The 18,970-nt window shown below is 49.1% G+C and overlaps 1 protein-coding gene across 3 annotated transcripts in view; it reads left to right on the top strand.

The window, feature by feature from the left end:
* The window catches only part of LUC7L (LUC7 like), a 30,270-nt gene extending 16,897 nt beyond the window's left edge, over positions 1-13,373 (top strand). For all 3 annotated transcript variants that reach the window (XM_012533183.3, XM_004270379.4, XM_033429351.2), the window contains 7 exons: positions 1,036-1,146; positions 2,063-2,206; positions 6,193-6,369; positions 8,692-8,780; positions 11,715-11,744; positions 12,142-12,309; positions 13,030-13,373. In XM_012533183.3, coding sequence (XP_012388637.1) covers positions 1,036-1,146; positions 2,063-2,206; positions 6,193-6,369; positions 8,692-8,780; positions 11,715-11,744; positions 12,142-12,309; positions 13,030-13,171 — 861 coding nt within the window. In that variant the 3' untranslated portion in view covers positions 13,172-13,373. The remainder of the gene's footprint in view (positions 1-1,035; positions 1,147-2,062; positions 2,207-6,192; positions 6,370-8,691; positions 8,781-11,714; positions 11,745-12,141; positions 12,310-13,029) is intronic.
* Positions 13,374-18,970: the final 5,597 nt, after the last annotated feature.

Here is an 18,970-nt window from a genome sequence, read left to right as displayed (position 1 = left end):
GGACTGTAATCCTCTCCAGTGTCCCTACTGTCCGTTCCAGTGTCACACCAATCCTTGAGGAGTGCTCTCTCCTGACCATATTTGGAGGAAGAGACATAGATTATCACTCCTTGGTCCGTTGGCCTAACTTTCACCTGCCTTATTATCATTTCCACCCAGAACTTTCCTTTCTCTATTTTTCAGCGGTGGATCATTCACCCTGTCTAACCTGGTCATCCACTGCTAACCTCACTTGCTGTCTATGTAACATGATGCTGACTTCAGCAACTTGGGAGGTGCTACTTATCACTGGTCCTAGCCTGACAGTTGGGAAAGTGACGTCCTGTTTGTATGTTTATCTGAAGTTATGTTGGGGCCTTTGACTAATTACGGCAAATTAAGTGCTTAGCATATGTGACTGCTTATTAATTGGTATTTTATTGATTCCCACCAACTCTTTTCAGAGTGTCTTTTCCTTTACCTTTTTGGGTAAGTAGTAACCAGTTTTCCCGCTACTTTAGACGGTGGGCAATAACTAAACGTGTTCACAGCTCTCAGTAACATTTGTTCTATTGTTTTGTTTTGAGGTGGAAGGGGGAACTCTACCCTCAGAACATGAGGGAATAATATTTACGTGGCTCACAAAGACCAGTGAGTACATCATCTGCATCTCCCACGACTCACCAGGAGAGGGCCTCTGACATTAGCTCAGTCCAGCCTTTTCTGACCCTCAGAGACCACTGTTAGTTATGGCCAGGTGTTTTAATTTTCCTCAGAAATTTCTTGGAAACGTTGTTGAGGGATGGGGGTTCTTTTACAAATTTTGGAAATAAATAAATCAGATGAGAAGACATGCTTTTGAGTGGTCATTTGGTTTAACAGAGCCCCTTAATTGAATGTGATTGTGGACATTTTAGCTGTAGTGTAGCTTCAGATCTTCCCACTGAACCTACAGGCTTTAAGAACCAACCCAGGACTGTTATTTCCTATCGAACACGTGAGTTCTGAGGTCATAGGCATGTCACTGACTGTAGCTCTCTGCCTCTCCTGAGCTAGGCGATGGATCACTTGGAGTCCTTTATTGCTGAGTGTGATCGGAGAACTGAGCTTGCCAAGAAGCGGCTGGCAGAGACGCAAGAGGAGATCAGTGCAGAAGTTTCCGCAAAGGTATGCTGGGGAGGCCTTCGCCTCACATTGTTGTCGTAAGAACTGGTCTGCCACCGGGCTAGCAGTCACGGTCACTGCTGAGGGTGCATCTTTGGGATGGATGGTACCCACTGCCTTGGCTGTTCCCAGTGAGGAGGGAAGGCCATCGCTGAGCTCTTAGCCCCTCCCCACACTGTGCGTGTGGGTTTTTTTGTTTGTTTTGTTTTTTGTGTGTGTGTGCGCACGTGTGCGTATGTTTTAAAGTTTCTTTTTTTTATTTTTTTTTTTAACATCCCTACATAAAACAGGAAATGAGAAAAGTTAGCAGGGAAATGGTTAAACTGTGGTGCATCCATATCATGGAAGAAGAAAGTAGATCTGTGTGGAATTGGCCTGTGTGTCATCTGGATGACCCTTGTCTCCTCTTCAGTGGAACTCTCTTCAGTGTCTTTTTTCCTTTCAGTTTTATAAAAGCATTTCTTAGGAAATAGACAATTGCAAACTGGATCAACGGTGCTGTTTTATTTCTGAAAGCAAATCCCAATAATTAGGCATTTTGCTTACAGTATAAGTGTATGCATTTAGACCCATGCATTTTTTTACCCTTACCTAGAAGATTGAACTGTAATAGAAGGCATAAAAAGAGATGGTCTAGAAGCTGACCCACATGATGGTCCTTGCAGCCTGTTGGCAGTAACAGCGGTGCCACTGCTTTTATTGGAACGTGGTGCACAGGTCTAGTTATGATCAGTCTCAGTGGTGGCGTTAAGGATGTCGTAATTGTTAGAATTCACATGTCATCAGTGACGGTTTCCAGCTGTTCTAATATTTTCAGTGGAACAGACCAGAAATGCAACAAGAGAAACACTCGTTTTCTTTGCATTAAAAAATCTGTTGTTTTTAGATGTCTCCTTACCTGATTGTTTCTCTCTCCTAGGCAGAAAAAGTACATGAGTTGAACGAAGAAATAGGGAAGCTTCTTGCTAAAGCTGAACAGCTAGGAGCTGAAGGAAATGTGGATGAATCCCAGAAGATTCTTATGGAAGTGGAGAAAGTCCGTGCAAAGAAAAAAGAAGCTGAGGTTGGTGACAAAAATGTCTTAGGGAGGAAGTAGTAACTCCAGAGTTGACCTTTTGGGCTAAGATTAAGCCATGCCTTCTTTTTTTGTATACATATTGGGAAGGAGTTGGAAATAATGTGGTATATTGTCAGGATTGTACGGTTTAGAGTCAGCACACACTGGGGTTTGTGTCTTCACTCTGCCCCTGTGACCCCGTGTGGCCTCAGACTAGGCACTTGCCAGCTCTGCGCATTATTCCCACGTGTAGAGTGCGTCCTGAGTATAACAGTCAGCGGAGGAGTGTTAGTGAGCACCTGCCGTCTGTCCATCTGGCTCCCAGGGAGGGGGCAGCATGGTGGGTGTTCACCTGGTGTAATTGGGCCAGACTTGCATTGCAGATGCTATGTACAGTGAGGCCTGGTGCTTAGTGACACTGTGTCCTCAGTAGAGAGACCCGTGCAGGTTGCGGGTGGTACCCAGGTGGTGTCCGCTAGGCTGCCAGGCCAGGACACACTGCTGTGTGGTGGAGAAGCTGAGTCAGGGACTCAATGTCTGTATCCGTGACAAGCGTTTTCCTCCTAGATGATTTCCTCTGTTGCATACTCCCTGGTTCTCAAATCTCACTGCTGGAATCGGAGATGGCTTGGGTAGGCTTCGAGAACGGTGGGAATGGTAGTCAGAGGAAGACGGGGCGGGTGTGTTCCTTTAGTAAGTGCTTGTCAAACTCCAGCTATGGGCCAGGCACTTCTCTAGTTGTGAGCAAGCCGGAAGACTCCCTCTCCTGTTGGAGATGATACTGCTGTGGGGAGGGGGGCCAGGCAGAAAGGAATGTGAGCAACGGATAAGATTAATTCTGATGAAGATGGGTGCACTTGGGGGGTGCAGGGCGTGTCCAGGTAGGACAGAGGGACCCTGGAAGGCCCTTAGCTGAGACCAGATGAGAAGGTTCTCAGAATGGTGGGTAGAGGTGAGATGGTGGAGTGGGCGGTGCCCCAGTGCAGGGCTGGTTTTGGTTGTTGCTGCAGCCCCGGCTTGTCATGGTGCCTGATACATAGTAGCAGCTCAGCGATGACACAACGATTCTCAGCTGAATACACGAATACTGCTGACTGCCTGTGGGTGTTCGAGCGAGGCCCACTCGGGCAATGACGTGTGCATGAAGAGTCGCAAGTCCTGCGTAGAAATCCTACACGGCTGTATACTAAACCCCTGTGTACTTAAATGGGAAATTTATGTTTACATGTAAAAAAAAAAAGTCAGGCTCCCTCGGTTGCTGACAGCTCCAGCAGAAAGGCCAGAGGGTCAGGAAGGAAGCTCTGCGGCCTCTTAGCGAGTCCTGAGGCCAAGCCTTCCTGCTTTGAAGAGCAGAGCAGACACCAGAAACCCGTGAGATGGCTCCGAGATTTATGCATAGGCTGAATGATTGTAGATGTGGGGTTCACCACTTGGATGTCTGCAGACAGCCAAGAGGGCAGCAGGATAGGGGACCCATGGCAACTTGTGCCCAGGACTCCAAGCATCCTTGCTAGAAGGCAGGTGCAAGGACGCTCACAGCAGAACTGGTAAAATGAGCAACCGTCGGTAACCTGGAAAACCACCCATGGACAAACAGCCATGTGCCCCTGAAATGGAGTCCTGCAGCAGTGAACAAACTGAACACATCTGCCTGCAACATCCTGGAGAGAGCTCTCCAGCAACACAGGTGGGAGAAAGACCTGTAGTGCTGACGCAGGACTTCTAAATGCCCCAGGTGCACACATGGTTTATGGGTCCACATGTGCAATGAAGTACAGAGACAGCACTGAAGATTATGCTGAACGCAAACGAATGCCTCTGGGGAGGGAGAGAACAGACACTAGAGAGGGAAACATCAGGAACTGAATTTCCATCATAATGTTCTATATCTTTCATTAAAAGAAAAACAAAAACCTTAAGCAGAAGTGCTGAATATGGTGGGTACACTATTTGTGATATTATTCTGCCCCTCTCTGTAGTTGTAAAACTTTGAATGCCTTCCTCTAATCTCTTTCAAAATCAGTTGTAATTATTCTGAGTGAAAAAAGTCAATCCCAAAGGGCTATGTGGATCTGTTATATAACATTCTTAAAATGACCAAACCATAAGAATGGAGAGCAGATTGGTGGTCACCAGGAGTCAGAGAAGTGGGTGTGGCTGTGAAGGGGCAGCAGGCAGGACCTGTGTGGTGATGGATGTTCTGAACCTTGACTGTATCACTGTGTTCTTTCTGTGATGTTGTGCTATAGTTTTTAAAGATAGAACCATTGGGGGGAACTGGGTAAAGAGTACGCAGTACCTCTCTGTATCATTTCTTAGGATGACGAGACAGCCTTGCCTCCTGCTAAGGGGAGGAAGAGCACCCTACCCCATCCTGTTCTGTCCTGTAGTTCTGAGGAAGGCCTATGGGGGGCACTCAGGTGATGAGGATGGGGACAGTGGCCGGAGTAAGGACAATGGGGGTCCTGGGCACTAGAGTGCCTTTCTGTACCTTTGCCGGTTTAGTGAGTGATGTGATGTCTTATTTTGATTTGCATTTCCTAGGGAACATTTTGAATGTGTGAATTAATGGAAGATTACTACATTCAGTCTTCCCTTTAAGGGCCAATGATTATTGAAATGCATTTCTTAAACCTAGATTTTGAAGGAATGTTTTAACTTGAGCACAAGCGGCAGTAACCATGTTCTGGTTCATTTTCTTTTGTGTTTCGTGTATTTTGCTTTGAAGCCAAGTGACTTCTTTTTTTTTTTTTAATTAATTTTTGGCTGCATTGGGTCTTTGTTGCTGCATGCAGGCTTTCTCTAGCTGCAGTGAGTGGGGGCTGCTCTTCACTGCAGTGCGTGGGCCCCTCATTGCAGTGGCTTCTCTTGTTGTGGAGCACGGGCTCTAGGCGTGCGGGCTTCAGTAGTTGTGGCGCACAGGCTTAGTTGATTTGCGGCATGTGGGATCTTCCCAGACCAGGGCTCGAACCCATGTCCCCTGCATTGGCAGGCGGATTCTTAACCACTGCGCCACCAGGGAAGTCCCTAGTGACTTCTTAGGATTAGACTCAGACTGCACTGGCTGCAGGAGGGAGTGTGCTTTGTTCCATTTGGCACACTTCCTCCTTTGAAGAGAGTGTCTAATGTATTTGTCCTTCCAAATTTTAGCTTTTGGAGCTGCGTTGGGATACAGTTTCCTGAACATTGGGACAATCTCCGTAGATACTCCTGTGTTTTTTGCTCGTCTCTTTGGTTTAGGTTTTTTGTTTGTTTTTTAAGACCCCTGTTGAAGATTCTCTCCTCTTGTTTCTTTGGTCTTTGCAGAGCTCTCCACCATAGCAGGGACTCACCTTCCCTGCTAGCCTTTTAGCACACACAGCATCCTGTGTGTCTGAGTGTTCTGAATACCCCTTGTTGCTTTGAAATCATGACTGGTAGTTCATTTCTTAAACAATTAAAATTGGGCTGGTTACAAGAATCTGAAGCTTTGTAAACGATCCAGTTTTTATGTATTTGAAAGTCATCTCGGACTTCCCTGGTGGTGCAGTGGTTAAGAATCCACCTGCCAGTGCAGGGGACACGGGTTTGAGCCCTAGTCTGGGAAGATCCCACATGCTGTGGAGCAACTAAGCCCATGTGCCACAACTACTGAGCCTGCATGCCACAACTACTGAAGCCCGCATACCTAGAGCCCGTGCTCCGCAACAAGAGAAGCCACCGCAACGAAGAGTAGCCTTCGCTCGCCACAACTAGAGAAAGCCTGCGCAGCAACGAAGACCCAACACAGCCAAAAAATAAATAAAATGTTAAAAAAAAAAAGCCATCTCTAGGGAATTCCCTGGTGGTCTAGTACTTAGTACTTGGCACTTTCACTGCCAGGACCCCCGGGTTCAATCCCACATGCCACGTAGCCAAAAAAAAAAGTCATCTCTGTAGTCCCTTCACATACTTCCATTTTAGGGGCTGAGTAGACAGTGACATTTGACTCTCACTCTCTTCCCATTCTCCAGGAAGAATACAGGAATTCCATGCCTGCATCCAGTTTTCAGCAGCAGAAGCTGCGTGTTTGTGAAGTCTGTTCAGCCTACCTTGGTCTCCATGACAATGACCGTCGTCTTGCAGACCACTTCGGGGGCAAGTTACACTTGGGGTTCATTCAGATCCGTGAGAAGCTCGATCAGTTAAGGGTATGTTAATGTGTTGCGTTTCTGAAGAAACCCGAGAAGTTTTCTGATTGTCTTCACATCTCTTTGCTTTTAGAAAACCTTGTGTTCTTTTTTGTTTTTGTTTTGTTTTTTGGGGGGGGGGGTTGGTGGAGGTACTGAAAACCTTCTGTTCTGATTCTAAGATCATGCCTTGGTTTTATACTTGAGTTTTACAGTGAACTACTCAGATTTCATCCATATGTTCCCACAAGAGATCTAAGATCTCAGAATCCAGCAGAGCCTGGGATATTTATTTAGTCTGCTACCCCTTGTTTACAGAGGAAAATGGCAGAATTCAGTCCCACGGTACAGAGAGTTCTCGTACCCCTCTGAAAACACTTCTGTTGGTGATGGGAAAGAGCCAGTAGTCTGCAGGTTTTTTTCTTGGACAGAGGCGGACACACGGAGGGTGGTCTGGCTAGAAGGATGAGAAGGTGATGGGGCATTTTCTGATAGCCCTGCCCCACTGTTGGATGCCTGTGTCCCTTCCTTGGGGCTCCTCATTGTTCTGGGTTAAGCTCTACAACATTCGACATCTTGGGTACAGAATGCCAAGGAGGAAGATTAAATAAGTTTGTGATATTTTGAATTGTCTTCTTCAAATGGATGGTGCTTTCCCTAATTGTGTACTGGGACCCTATGATGGGATGCTGGGAAATGTGCAGGCCTTTTATCCAGACACCTGAAATCTATTGGAAGGACAGACACATGGCACCTGACTGTAGGACACCACAGTAGTCAAGGCCTTGGGCCTTGTGTGCTCCCAGGAAGGAGCAGCGGGTGGCAGAGCCCTGCATCCAAGGACGGTCCCCCATAAGTGATGTGCGCCTCGGCCCTGGGAGAGGGAGCTGGGTGGCAGTCTCAGCACTGGTCTTGAAACATTTGCTCCTGTGCTCCCAGTAGAATTTTGAAAAATGATATTCTTTGTCACACATTTTTAAGCTGGAATTTTTTTCTTATAAATTTATGGGTATAAAACACGTAAAAATATTTTATATGTAGTCAGTAGAATGTAAATAACAATTTGGTGTCAACTACCATCCCCATTAAAAATCTGCTCCTTAGGGAATTTCCTTTAAATTGTCTTCCCATTCCATAACACCCCAGAATTTTGTCCTAATGTTTCTTATATCTGAAAGCCTTTTGTTTTTTTCTTAAGATGTACCTTTGCTTCAGAATACATTGAAACCTTTAGAATTTAAGTATTCACTTGATCTAGAAGTCATGTATTGTCAATGCAGTTATGAGCAGTATATAGTTGATAGAACAACCCAACTAAGTTACAGATTTTGATAAATAGCTGTTAAACTATCAACAGAAAATGTATTTGGAAGTGCACCTCTTAACGATAAGGAAGGTGGGAGTTGTGTGCCCTAATCAGAGATGGCTTCACTCCCAGTGGTACTGGAGGTGTGCACCTGCCCTGGGCTGTGCACCCCCTGGGCCATGCTCCAAGGTGGATGCAGGGTGAGAAGAGTGAGGACTTTCCTCAGGTGGGGGAACCTAGTGTTTTAGGGAGTGGGGAGGGTTTGGGAAGGAGGTGATGCCAGCCCACAGGCCGGTTCTCGGCCTCTCCTTGTCCTGGCCACGCCTTCTCTTCCTGGGGCCTGGCTCCCATCCGAACTGAGATTTAAGGTCACCCTTTATGCCCTCTCGGGCCCTTGTCTCCTGGCTCTAAGTTCCTCCCCCTCAGGGCCTTCCCTTCAGCAGCGCGAGGAGGGGCATTGAAAGGCTCCGAGTTGATTTTGGGGTGCTCTGAGCTAGCCAGTGGATAGTGCTCTGGCAGGGGGGTTGCTAGGCCACCTCCTGCCTGTCTGCCTTCCTTGTCCACTGTGCTCACCATGACCCAGCCTGATGGGACGTGTGGAGCTTGCTGTCCCCAGGAAGCCCCGCCAGCACCCCGGGGCAGGCTGCAACTTGGCAGGGCAGATTGGCTCCCGCAGCAAGATGGATTCGGTCAGATACATGTTTTCTCTTTTACATGAAGTTTGTGGAGTCTCCTTGGGGTAAAAAAATTAAATTTATGGATTGATTTGAGCAATATGATAAAATTTCTGTGACTTAGATGTACAGCACTTAGGTATGTAGTTTGTCACTGAACTTGTAAAATGATAAAGGGTTTTTTTTTCCCATGTATTTTCCATTGTTTAAGAGGTTTTATGAAGAATGTGTTCCTGTTTCCAGAGTTTCTCTTAGGTTCTTAAATTGCCAGTATTGAGGTCACATAAAGGTGCTTTGTTCAATAATGTTCACTCTAGTGTGTGACTTGTTCCTCCCCCATCTTCCAATTTTTTGTTTATTTAGAAAACTGTGGCTGAAAAGCAGGAGAAGAGAAATCAGGATCGGCTGAGGAGGAGAGAGGAGAGGGAGCGGGAAGAACGACTGAGCAGGAGGTGAGCACATGCGACCTGAGGACACCCCATTTCTTCCTGGCAGCACTGCATATTTACTGCCCTTGACAGTTGAGGTCTGCCAGTTACCTGGGTGGCTCTTAAAAGAAAAATAAGCAAACACATAGCACGTTCAGTCAAGCGAGGTTCTGGCTGGTCCAGGAGGAACTGTGTGCACAGCTGTGTGGTGTGGACAGGACACCCAAGCTGCTCGAGCAGCTGTGGCCACCTGATGCTTACCTAGAAAGATGTGGACTCCCTGGCAGGGGTGGAGGGGGACCTGTCACAGCACCTCCTGTGGAGCAGCCCTTGACCAGCAGGACAGGCAGGAACTGGGACACCAGAGAGGAACATGCTCTCACGCCGCCATGCCTGCTGTGGGCAGGACCCACCAGGGACGGGCTCCGGTGTGGGCACAGGCTCGTGGGTGGTAGGGTGGAAGCAGAGAGAACGTGAGCTAGCTGGGGTCCAGGCCAAGGAGGTGGCATTTCGAACCCTGTGAGGGCCAGGAGGGAATGATGTGTTCTGGGGGTGGAGCTGATAGGATTTGCTAGTGGACAGAGCGAGTTGTGCAAAGGGGGAGTGGAGCTGGCTCAGGGTTTCTGACCAGGAGTGGCCGCTTATGGCGGTGGGGAGACTGGGAATGGTGTGTTGGGATGAGGAGGAGGTGGGGAGGAGAATTTGGCTGTGGCTGTATTTGAGCCTAAGAGACATCCTTTCAGCCTAAGAGACATGCAGGTGGAGACAGTGGGTCTGGTCAGAGTTCAAGGAAGAGGCTGGAGCGCCGAGTAACCACGCTCTCATATTGGGCACAGAAACTGGGCTTTCCTGGAGGAATTCCTTAGTGAATAACTCAGGACAAATAATCCTTTATTGTATCTTTTGTGTTTCTTTTCATTATTTTAACTATCTAACAGATTCTGATTATAAATAGACTCAAAACAGTGTAAAAATATATTAAGTAAAAAGACACAGAGGTGACGACAGTCGCTGGACATGTTGTGTGCATGGGTGTATGTGGGACCCTCCACGTGTGAGACCTTCCCATAGCAGCTGTGCTCTTGAAGGCTACACGAAGTCCCTACTATGATGCTGTAATTAACTATATCCTTTTATTCTCCCACCTTCACCCCTTTTGTCCACCCCCATTTCCCTACCTCTGGCAACCACCAGTCTGTTCTCTGTATCTATGGGTTTGGGTTTTTTCCGATTTCACATATAACTGAGATCATACAGTATTTATCTTTTTCTGTCTAACTTATTTCACTTACCATAATGCCGTCAAGGTCCATCCATATTGTTACACATGGCAGGATTCCATCTTTTTTGTGGCTGAATAACATCCCACTGTATACGTACAACCACATCATCTTTATCCGTTCATCTATCAGTGGACACTTAGGTTGTTACCATGTTTAGGCTACTGTAAATAATGCTGCAGTGAACATGGGGGTGCAGCTATCTTTTCAAGATTGTGATTTCATTTCCTTTAGGTAAAAATACCCGGAATTGGAATTTCTGGATATTGTAGTTCCATTTTAATTTTTTGAGGAACCTCCTTTCTGTTTTCCATAGTGACTGCACCAATTTACATTCCCACCAACAGTGCACAAAGATTCCCGTTTCTCTGCATCCTCACAAACAAGTGTATTTCTTGTCTTTTTGATGACAGCCATTCTGACAGGTGTGAGGTGATATCTCATTATGGTTCTGATTTGCTTTTGCCTGCTGAATAGTGACGTTGAGCAATTTTTTATGTGCCTGTTGGCCATCTGTATGTCTTCTTTGACAAAATGTCTATTCAGGTCCTCTGCCCATGTTTTTACCTTTTTTTTTTTCCCCTTCTGTTTAGAGTTCTTTTTGTGTTTTGGATATTAGCCTATTATCAGATACATGATTTGCAGATATTTTCTCCTGTTCAGTAGGTTGCCTTTTCATTTTGTTGATGGTTTCCTTCACTGCGCAGAAGCTTGTTAGTCTGATGTAGTCCCACTTGTTGACTTTTGCTTTTGTTGCCTTTGCTTTTTATGTTTTTTAAAGCCTTTGCTTTTTTTTTTTTTTTTTTTTTTTTTTTTTTGCGGTACGCGGGCCTCTCACTGTTGTGGCCTCTCCTGTTGCAGAGCACAGGCTCCGGACGCGCAGGCTCAGTGGCCACGGCTCACGGCCCAGCTGCTCCACGGCATGTGGGATCTTCCCGGACCGGGGCACGAACCCGCGTCCCCTGCATCGGCAGGCGGACTCTCAACCACTGTGCCACCAGGGAAGCCCAAAGCCTTTGCTTTTTAAAAAAATTTTTTGATTAAGTTTTTATGAAACTATTTTTGAACAAGTAATCTAGTGACCATCTTTGTATGAGTTTGAGGGTTTATAAAATTCCTTAGAATTCCTGGGATAAAGGAATATAATATATAAATATTGGTAGGTGTTACAAAAATTGCTTTTCAAGAGGCTTTGTCAGATCACCCTCCAGCCACATGATGTGTGAGCATCTTTTGTCACTTCCTCCTTGAGCACACGTTGGTGGTGATCTTGTAAATTTCTGCTTGGAATGAAATGAGACCTCATTGTAAAGTGCATTTCTTAGTTGTTGGTTGTATAATGTTTCCCAGGGAGCTCATGTGACACTCACTGGCAGTGAACCTGTGTTTGCAACTTGGGTGTCCTGCCCAGCCCTGCACCTGCCATGTGACTATCTGTGTAGCTGAGGTGGTGTCCACTGTGAAGAGTTTGCAGAGCCACTGGTTCAACTCAGTGCAGCATGGACCCCTGGGTGCTGGTCTCTGTTCTGCCTCCAAGCAGCTGGGGCTGGAGGCGGGCCTTATAGCAGGTCCTCTGGGAAGTCGGCCCTCCTTCACCACGTGAACTTGAGGCACCTCCCCTCAGCTGTAAGGGATGGAGCTGTTTTGGGGAAATTGTTCATCTTTTTTTCCATTTTAGGTCTGGATCAAGAACCAGAGATCGCAGGAGGTAGGTTTTCCATTTATGTGTTCTCAGTGAGATGTTCTTTTCTGTATGCACTTAATACTTAACCTTTATAGCTTCACAGTTATTATCTGGTGGTCAGGTCTGGCTCATGAAGGGCACAGGACGTGGGTGAGACTCCAGTCCCGTTTGTAGCTGGCGTTGGCTGGGGCTTAGTGCAGCGTGGGAGTGGGGACCCACTGTCAATGAGAGGGACAGTCAGGGCGCTGCTGGGGCCTGCTGGGCAGACGGGAGTTTCCTGGCCAATGTACAGGAAGCGTCAGCGGGAAGGGTCTGGCCGTAGTTACCAGAGAGTAGTTGGTGGGATTATTGTGAACCCAAGTTGTAAGTTTGTGGGAGGAGGGGAGATAACAGTAAAGCATCAGCAGAACATCTGCTGCAGGTCGCGCTCCCGGGACCGGCGTCGGAGGCGGTCAAGATCTACCTCCAGAGAGCGGCGGAAGTCGTCCCGGTCCCGGTCCCGAGACAGACACCGGCGCCACCGAAGCCGTTCCCGGAGCCACAGCCGGGGCCACCGCCGGGCATCCAGGGACCGGAGTTCGAAATACAAGTAACTACTCTGACTCCTTCAGTAGCTGCGTCCAGGAGTGAACCCTTCTTTGTGTGCCAGGGTCTGGGGGTCTGTCATCTGTGGGACAGAGTGTTAGGGCCTTGAGGAGTCCTGAATGGGGCCCAGGGCACTGAGAGCCCTAAGCCGAGGGCAGCAGATGGCTTCAGGGCTGGGATGGTTGAGAGACTGAGGAGGTGGTCGCACATGGGCGTGGCCATGCTCAGGGGCTGCACACTCACTGTCACTTTGGTACATGGAGCCCCTGACTAGGCCCTGCTTACCTCTGTTGTGGTTTTTTAAAGGAAAAACAGCAACAACAAAAAACACCACTAATGATCATATTCAGAGACGACCACTGTTAGCTTTGGTATGATGAATTTTAAATATCTTTTTTTCCATTGTGTTTTTACATAATGGATCGTATTCCATGTGTGGACTCTTGTCGTATTTTCCTTTGCAGTGTTCACATTATAGTGAAAGCTTTTCCTGTTACTAGAAACCTTTGCAGATGTCACTTTCTAGTGGCTGCCCAGCCCTCCCTGGGCAGTGGGTTGGGCACAAGACGGCAGGCCTGGCACCGTCTGGTCTGCTAGGGCCCTTCCAGCCGTGGTGGGTCCTACCCTTACCTGGCCTGATGCTGAGGGTCCAAGGTGTCAGTGCCTGAGGAGCAGCCAGGAGGGAGGGCCAGCCCTTGCTGAGCCTCTGGTTCCTGTTTCCCAGGTTCTCCAGAGAGCGGGCCTCAAGGGAGGAGTCCTGGGAGCGCGGGCGGAGTGAGCGGGGGGCCACCGACTGGAGGCTCGAGAGCACCAATGGAAAGACTGCGTCACGGAGGTCGGAGGAAAAGGAGGCCGGCGAGATCTGAACCCACGCCCAGGCGCTGTAAATAGTCCGATACATGTTTGACACAGCCTAACGTTACCCTTTATATTTGCTGAATACAACTCATCTTTTGTAGTTTACCATTTCTATTGTTTTGGAGCTAGCTGTGAGTTTCTCGAGATGTACAGAGTTGCTCCTGTGTTCTGGGTTATGTCAAGTGGGAATAAATAGCCTGACAGACTGCTTCCTGACGGCCGCGGTGCAGTCTCTCCTGTCCCCGGTTGTGCTAGACTTCGCCGTGGCTTCCGCAGGTTGGGGGACACACCAGGGGTCATCTGACTTGAGCTTAGAAATGTGACTTACGTTGGACTCCCCTTTGACTTTTGGCATATGATGTGCTGTGCACCTCCAACACCCAGACTGGCTGGGGCCGGATGTGCCCGGCCGTCTGCTCTGTGGGCTCCACATGTCTTTCTGAAGTCTGAGCTGCCCTCTTACCGAGGACTGCCTGTCTGGTTTGTGGTAAGCAGCCTTAGCATGGCACTCGAGCTCAGATGAACTACAGTTCCCCCTCTTGGAGTTACTTAGGGCCAAGGAAGACCCGTGCATAGTATCTGCATGACAGCCACGAGGTCTTCAGAGGGGGGCGTGCTGACTTTGGGGTCAGGTGTGTTTTGACTCACCCTTGGGGGGCCTGGTGGTGTTACCCACTCTCCCTCAGCCCTTTTGCACGTATTGCTAAAGTGAGCCCTTCAGAAAAGTATAACTGGGAGCTCTTTTCTTGTTTTCACTTTTGTGGGGGTATTTTTGGAGGGAGCTTCTGGCTGGGCCAGAACATGCTGGAACATAACCCTGCTCACAGTGGGAGACCACTGGGAAGCCAGGGGTGAGTATCTGTCTGGTAGGTGGGTGGAGGTGTGCCCTCCCAGGTGGGAAGTGGATACAAGTTGGCAGAAAGCCTGGGTCGGGGGCGGGGCAGGGGGTGTAAAGGTCTCCTGGGAGGGGAGAGGCAAAGGGGGTGAGTGCTGTGGTCATGGGTTCCCGACTCAACGGTGTAGCCTGGCCTGTGACGGTGGGGGCTGGACTGAGCGGGAAGCCAGGGGCAGGGCTGCACAGCTCCTCACACCTCCATTCGTCACCTCCGGAAGGGATGTTTTGGGGTTTTGTCCTGTTTCTATTGTCGTGCAGTACATATACATTTACCACTGTAACCATTTGTGAGTCTACAGTTGAGTGGCAATCACTGTGGTGGCCACTGTCTGTAGAGGGGTGGTTTTGAAGAGGCAGAGGGCAGTTGGTGTCCCTGCACTTAGGAGGCCTGGGGTCCCAGCCAGAAAGCAGGTGGCGCTGAGGTCAAGATGCCCAGGAGAGCCTGGAGGGCAGCTTCTGCTCCCCTTACACCTGGACGCTCACCAGTCAGTCCAGGACGAGGCAGTGGGAGCCCTTGCTACCTGGCTCTTCCAGCCTCAGTGCTGGAGGCACCCGCCTGCCCCTGGCACATCACAGGGCCTGAGAGCCTGGTTTCCCTGACCCCTGAGCCTTGGGTTCTCCGTGTTGGCCCATCTCCTGGGCACAGGAGTGCAGCAGACCGGCCATGGCCCTCTGCTCTGGATGGGCAGAGGAAGAGGTCAGACTGGTGGGGGCAGTGCACAACCCAGGATACCGAGGCTGCTCTGAGGACGCCACAGCGCACCCTGGGTGGGTTCCAGCAGAGGACCTGGTAGGTGGGTGGAGGACCCGGAGGGTGCTGAGAGGAGGGGACTGGGGCCGGAGGGGGCCACCTACCTGAGCCCCCTCACTCCTTGTTAAAATACTGATGTGGGGAATCACTTATTTAACAGGGAAGAGCAGGGATGGAGGTAGGGAGGTGATTGCAGTCCTAGCAGAGAGTTGGGTCGGCCCAGCCAATAGGTGCAGATGCTTCCGGGGCCCATGGTGATGGTGGGCCCTAGGCCCCTGGGGTCAACCCCAGGGCTCTGTGGTGCCCTCAGACCCTCCCTGTCACCAAATTCTCAGGGACTCACACACACACACACCATGCTTCTGGCCACTGGCAGGGGTGGGGTGTGGCATGGTGGTAGCACCTTGTGTAGGTTGTGGAGTCTCCTAAGTGCATGGAGGCCCCAGGCTGTTGGGGGGGCAGGGCTGTTTCGGCTGCTCTCCCCTCTCTTTCTGGGGATCTCTAGCCAGGCCCAGAGCTACAATCTAGGGAAGGGAGGGCTAGAGGATCTGTGCTGGCTCTGCTGCTGCATGGGAGCCCATTGCATCCAAGGCAGCTCCCAGGCTCTCGCTGCATCATGTGGATACAGGGATATCCTCCCAGGATGTAGCTGGGTGCTCTTGGTTGGGGCTGTGGGGCCGTGTCCAGCCATGGTTTGTGTGATTTGGGGAGGGGGTGTGCACAAGCAGTGCCTCTGGTGGGCCCCCTGCCTGGGAATGGGATGGGGGCCACAGTGGGGCTTAGAACCCACACGTGGTCCTGCTCTGGGGAGACTGGGTCAGCTAAGTGGTTTTTGGACTTTATTGCATGTCATTGTCATCTGGAGGACTTGTTCAAACAGGTGGCTTCCCCCACCCCCACCCCCCGCAGACTTTCTCTTGGTCCAGGGAGGGGTCCAAGAATGTAGACTTTTTTTATTATTTTGCAGGTAGATTTTTTTGATTGAGATAAACGCTCCTACCATGAAGTTCAACATTTTAACCACTTTAAAGTGTATGGTATAGTGGGTTTTGTATATTCACAATGTTGTGCTGTCTAGTTTATTACTGTGTAGCTGTAGAACATTTTTATCACCCCAAACCCTGTACCCATTAGCAGTTACTCCCCCTTCCCTCTGGCTCCAGCCCTGAACAACCACTAATCTACTTTCTGTCTCTGGAATCACACGATGTGACCTGTGACTAGCACCTCTTACTACTGAGCGTGGTGTTGGAGGGTTCATCCACCCTGTAGCCTGTATTGGTACCAAGAATGTAAGTTTCCTTGGGCTGCTGGTGCTGCTAGTCCGGAACACACTGAGAGCTGGACTGGGGGCAGCAGGAGGGGTCCCCGACAGCTGGGCCACCAGCTGCAAACCCTCAGTGGCATATCTCTTGGGACATGAACTGAGCTGCTGTCCAACTCCTTAGAGCAGGGCTTCAAGCTCTTGCCACCAGGGCACATGCGGAAAATTACACTTGTTCTGTTTGGACCGGAGGAAAAGAGGGTTGAGTCCTGTCCACAGTTGCTGGCGCATTGTATTCCTTTATGTCCACTGCACAGGCCCTAAGCCCGGCCCTCAGACAACCCTTCCTCCTCCCACACCCCTGGGTACGCTCCAGCACAGGAGGCTTTGGTGCCACGTGGCCCTGGGCGCGGGGTCACAGGCAACAAAGCTGATGGCTGCTTGAGGACCTACACGTCTGCCACCAAGTGCCAGTGATCCCTGGTCGGAGGCGACCCTCCACCCCCTGCACCGGGGCACCTGGGAGTCCACTGGGAAAGCCCGAGGGGTTCCTGGGGGTCCCTGCGTGTCCTGAGCACCCACAGCTCTCTGGCGCTTTCCGGCCTCTTCTGCTCTTCCGTCTTTCCCTCACTGGGGCACCTGCTCCCCGCCCTCCATAGCTGGCTCCCTTCCCCATGTCATCCCCACAGCCTGGCCTGCCTGATTTCCTTGCCCAGTGCCCATGGGGCTGGGGGTGCCCTCCCAAGGAGGTTGTGCGAGGAGCACTGTCCTCACTGTCCAGGAGAGAAGTCGCGAGCGGCCAGCCAAGGTGACTTCCCCACCTGGATCCCGACCACCTTCATATTTTAATTTTTATTGAGATGTAATTGACAAATGTTATGTTTCAGGTGTAATGATTTGATATATGTATATATTGCGACATGATTTTTTTCTTGTGGTGAGAACTTTTAACCTCTACTCAGCAACTTCAAACATATAACACAGTATCATTGTATATGTAGTATGATGCTTATAATTACATAATAATGTGATATATTATAATACAGTATTGTATTGTCCCGGGCCTCCTTCTGAAGCTGCTAGTGCCTCCTTTGGAGCCCCACCGAAGTTCAGCCTGCCTGGGAATCCAGGCTAGTCAGCCCCAGGCCAGGCCCAGGCTCTGTACAGAAGAAAGCACAAAACACTTTGTTTAGAGAATGAGGAGCAGGCCCTGCATGTGCACTCAGGTCCAGAGATAGGACATCTCCAGCTCCTGGGAGCCCCCATCTTCCCCCACAATCCCTGTCAGAGGTCTCTGCTCTCTTTGAAAATCACTTACCACAAACAACACACATTTATTGTCCCACCGCTTCTTAGCATCAGGGTTCCCAGAGCTGCAGTCAAGGGCTGTCATCTGAGGCTGTACTGGGGAAGGGTCCTCCCCAGCTCACCTGGTCGTGGCAGCAGTCAGCGGCTTTCCAGCTTTGGCAGGAGGCCCTCCACAGGGTGGCTCAGGGCAGCGGGTGAGGGAGAGGGTCTCCTAGCCAGACAGGCAGCACCTCAGTCCTGGGAGTGCCTTCCCATTCCCGCCCCAAATCCTGTGGGTTAAAAACAAGACAAGTGGTCGGGGGGTGGGGGTGGGGGAGCGCGGGCGAGAGACAGAGGTCCACTCCTTGAGACACACTTGGGAGAGCTGAAAGAGACTCAGAAATCCTTGTACAAGCGTGTTTATGGTATTCACAGTAGCCAGAAGGTGGAAACAACCCATATGTAACAGATACAGGGGCAAACAAAACCCAAAATGTCTGTTCCTACAATGAGATATTGCTCGGCCTAAAAGGGACTGGAATTCTGATGCATGTCTAACATGAATGAGCCTTGAAAACCTTATGCTGGGTAACAAGCTGGACACAAAAGACCATGTACTGTATCCATTTCCATGAAAAGTCCAGGATCAGTAAATTCACACAGACAGTAGGTGAGTGACTTTTCAGGGGCTGAGGGGGGAGAGGCATGGAGGGTGACTGGTAATGGACACAGGGTTTTCTTTCAGAGGATGAGAAAGTTCTGGAACTAGATAGAGGTGATGATTGCACACCATTGTGAATGTACTAAGCACCACTGAATTGTACACTTTAAAATGGTTGAAATGGTAAATGTTATGTGTATTTCACCATATTAAAAATAAAAAGCTTGGGGGAGGGATGGATTGGGAGTTTGGGGTTAGTAAATGCAAACTATTATATGTATGTATAACTGAGTCACTGCTGTACACCAGAAACTAACACAACGTTGTAAATCAACTATACTCCAATAAAATAAATTTCAAATAAACAAAAAGCAAAGCCACACTCAAAGGGAGGTGACAACACAGGGGGAGAACACCAAGAGGTGGGGTTACAGGCTCCACTCTAGAGTCTGTCTCCATCATTGTTATTAGTGACACTTGTTTTTACTCTATTTGTGCCTTTTGTCTGAAAGTCCTTTGTTGGATCTTTATCCTTTGGATTAGTTAAGTCATAGTCGGTGTAGTTAACAATGTTCTTGGTTTTGTTGACACTGTCTTTTGTGGGGGGCTTTCCATTTGTCATACCCATTCTCTTTCCATTTTTGCCCCTTTTTGGGGGGATTGTTTTATTTTAACAGTGTTTTTCACTCTGTTAGATTGGAAGTCATATGCTCTATTTCTATTCTTTCTTTTCTTCCCCTAGAATTTTACAACATGCATACTTGATATGTTGTGGTTGGCTGAATGATAGCCTCCAAATATATACAGGTCTTAATCCCTGGGACCTGTGAATATTCCTTTATATGGCAAGGGGATTTTGAAGATGTGATTAAGTGAAAGATTATGAGATGGAGGTGATTCTGGATTATCCAGGTAGTCCTAATGCAATCACAAATGGGAGACGGAGATT

Source organism: Orcinus orca, chromosome 16 (assembly GCF_937001465.1).
Source record: "Orcinus orca chromosome 16, mOrcOrc1.1, whole genome shotgun sequence".
Classification (NCBI taxonomy): Eukaryota; Metazoa; Chordata; class Mammalia; order Artiodactyla; family Delphinidae; genus Orcinus; species Orcinus orca.
This window is presented reverse-complemented; position numbering and strand designations above follow the sequence as displayed.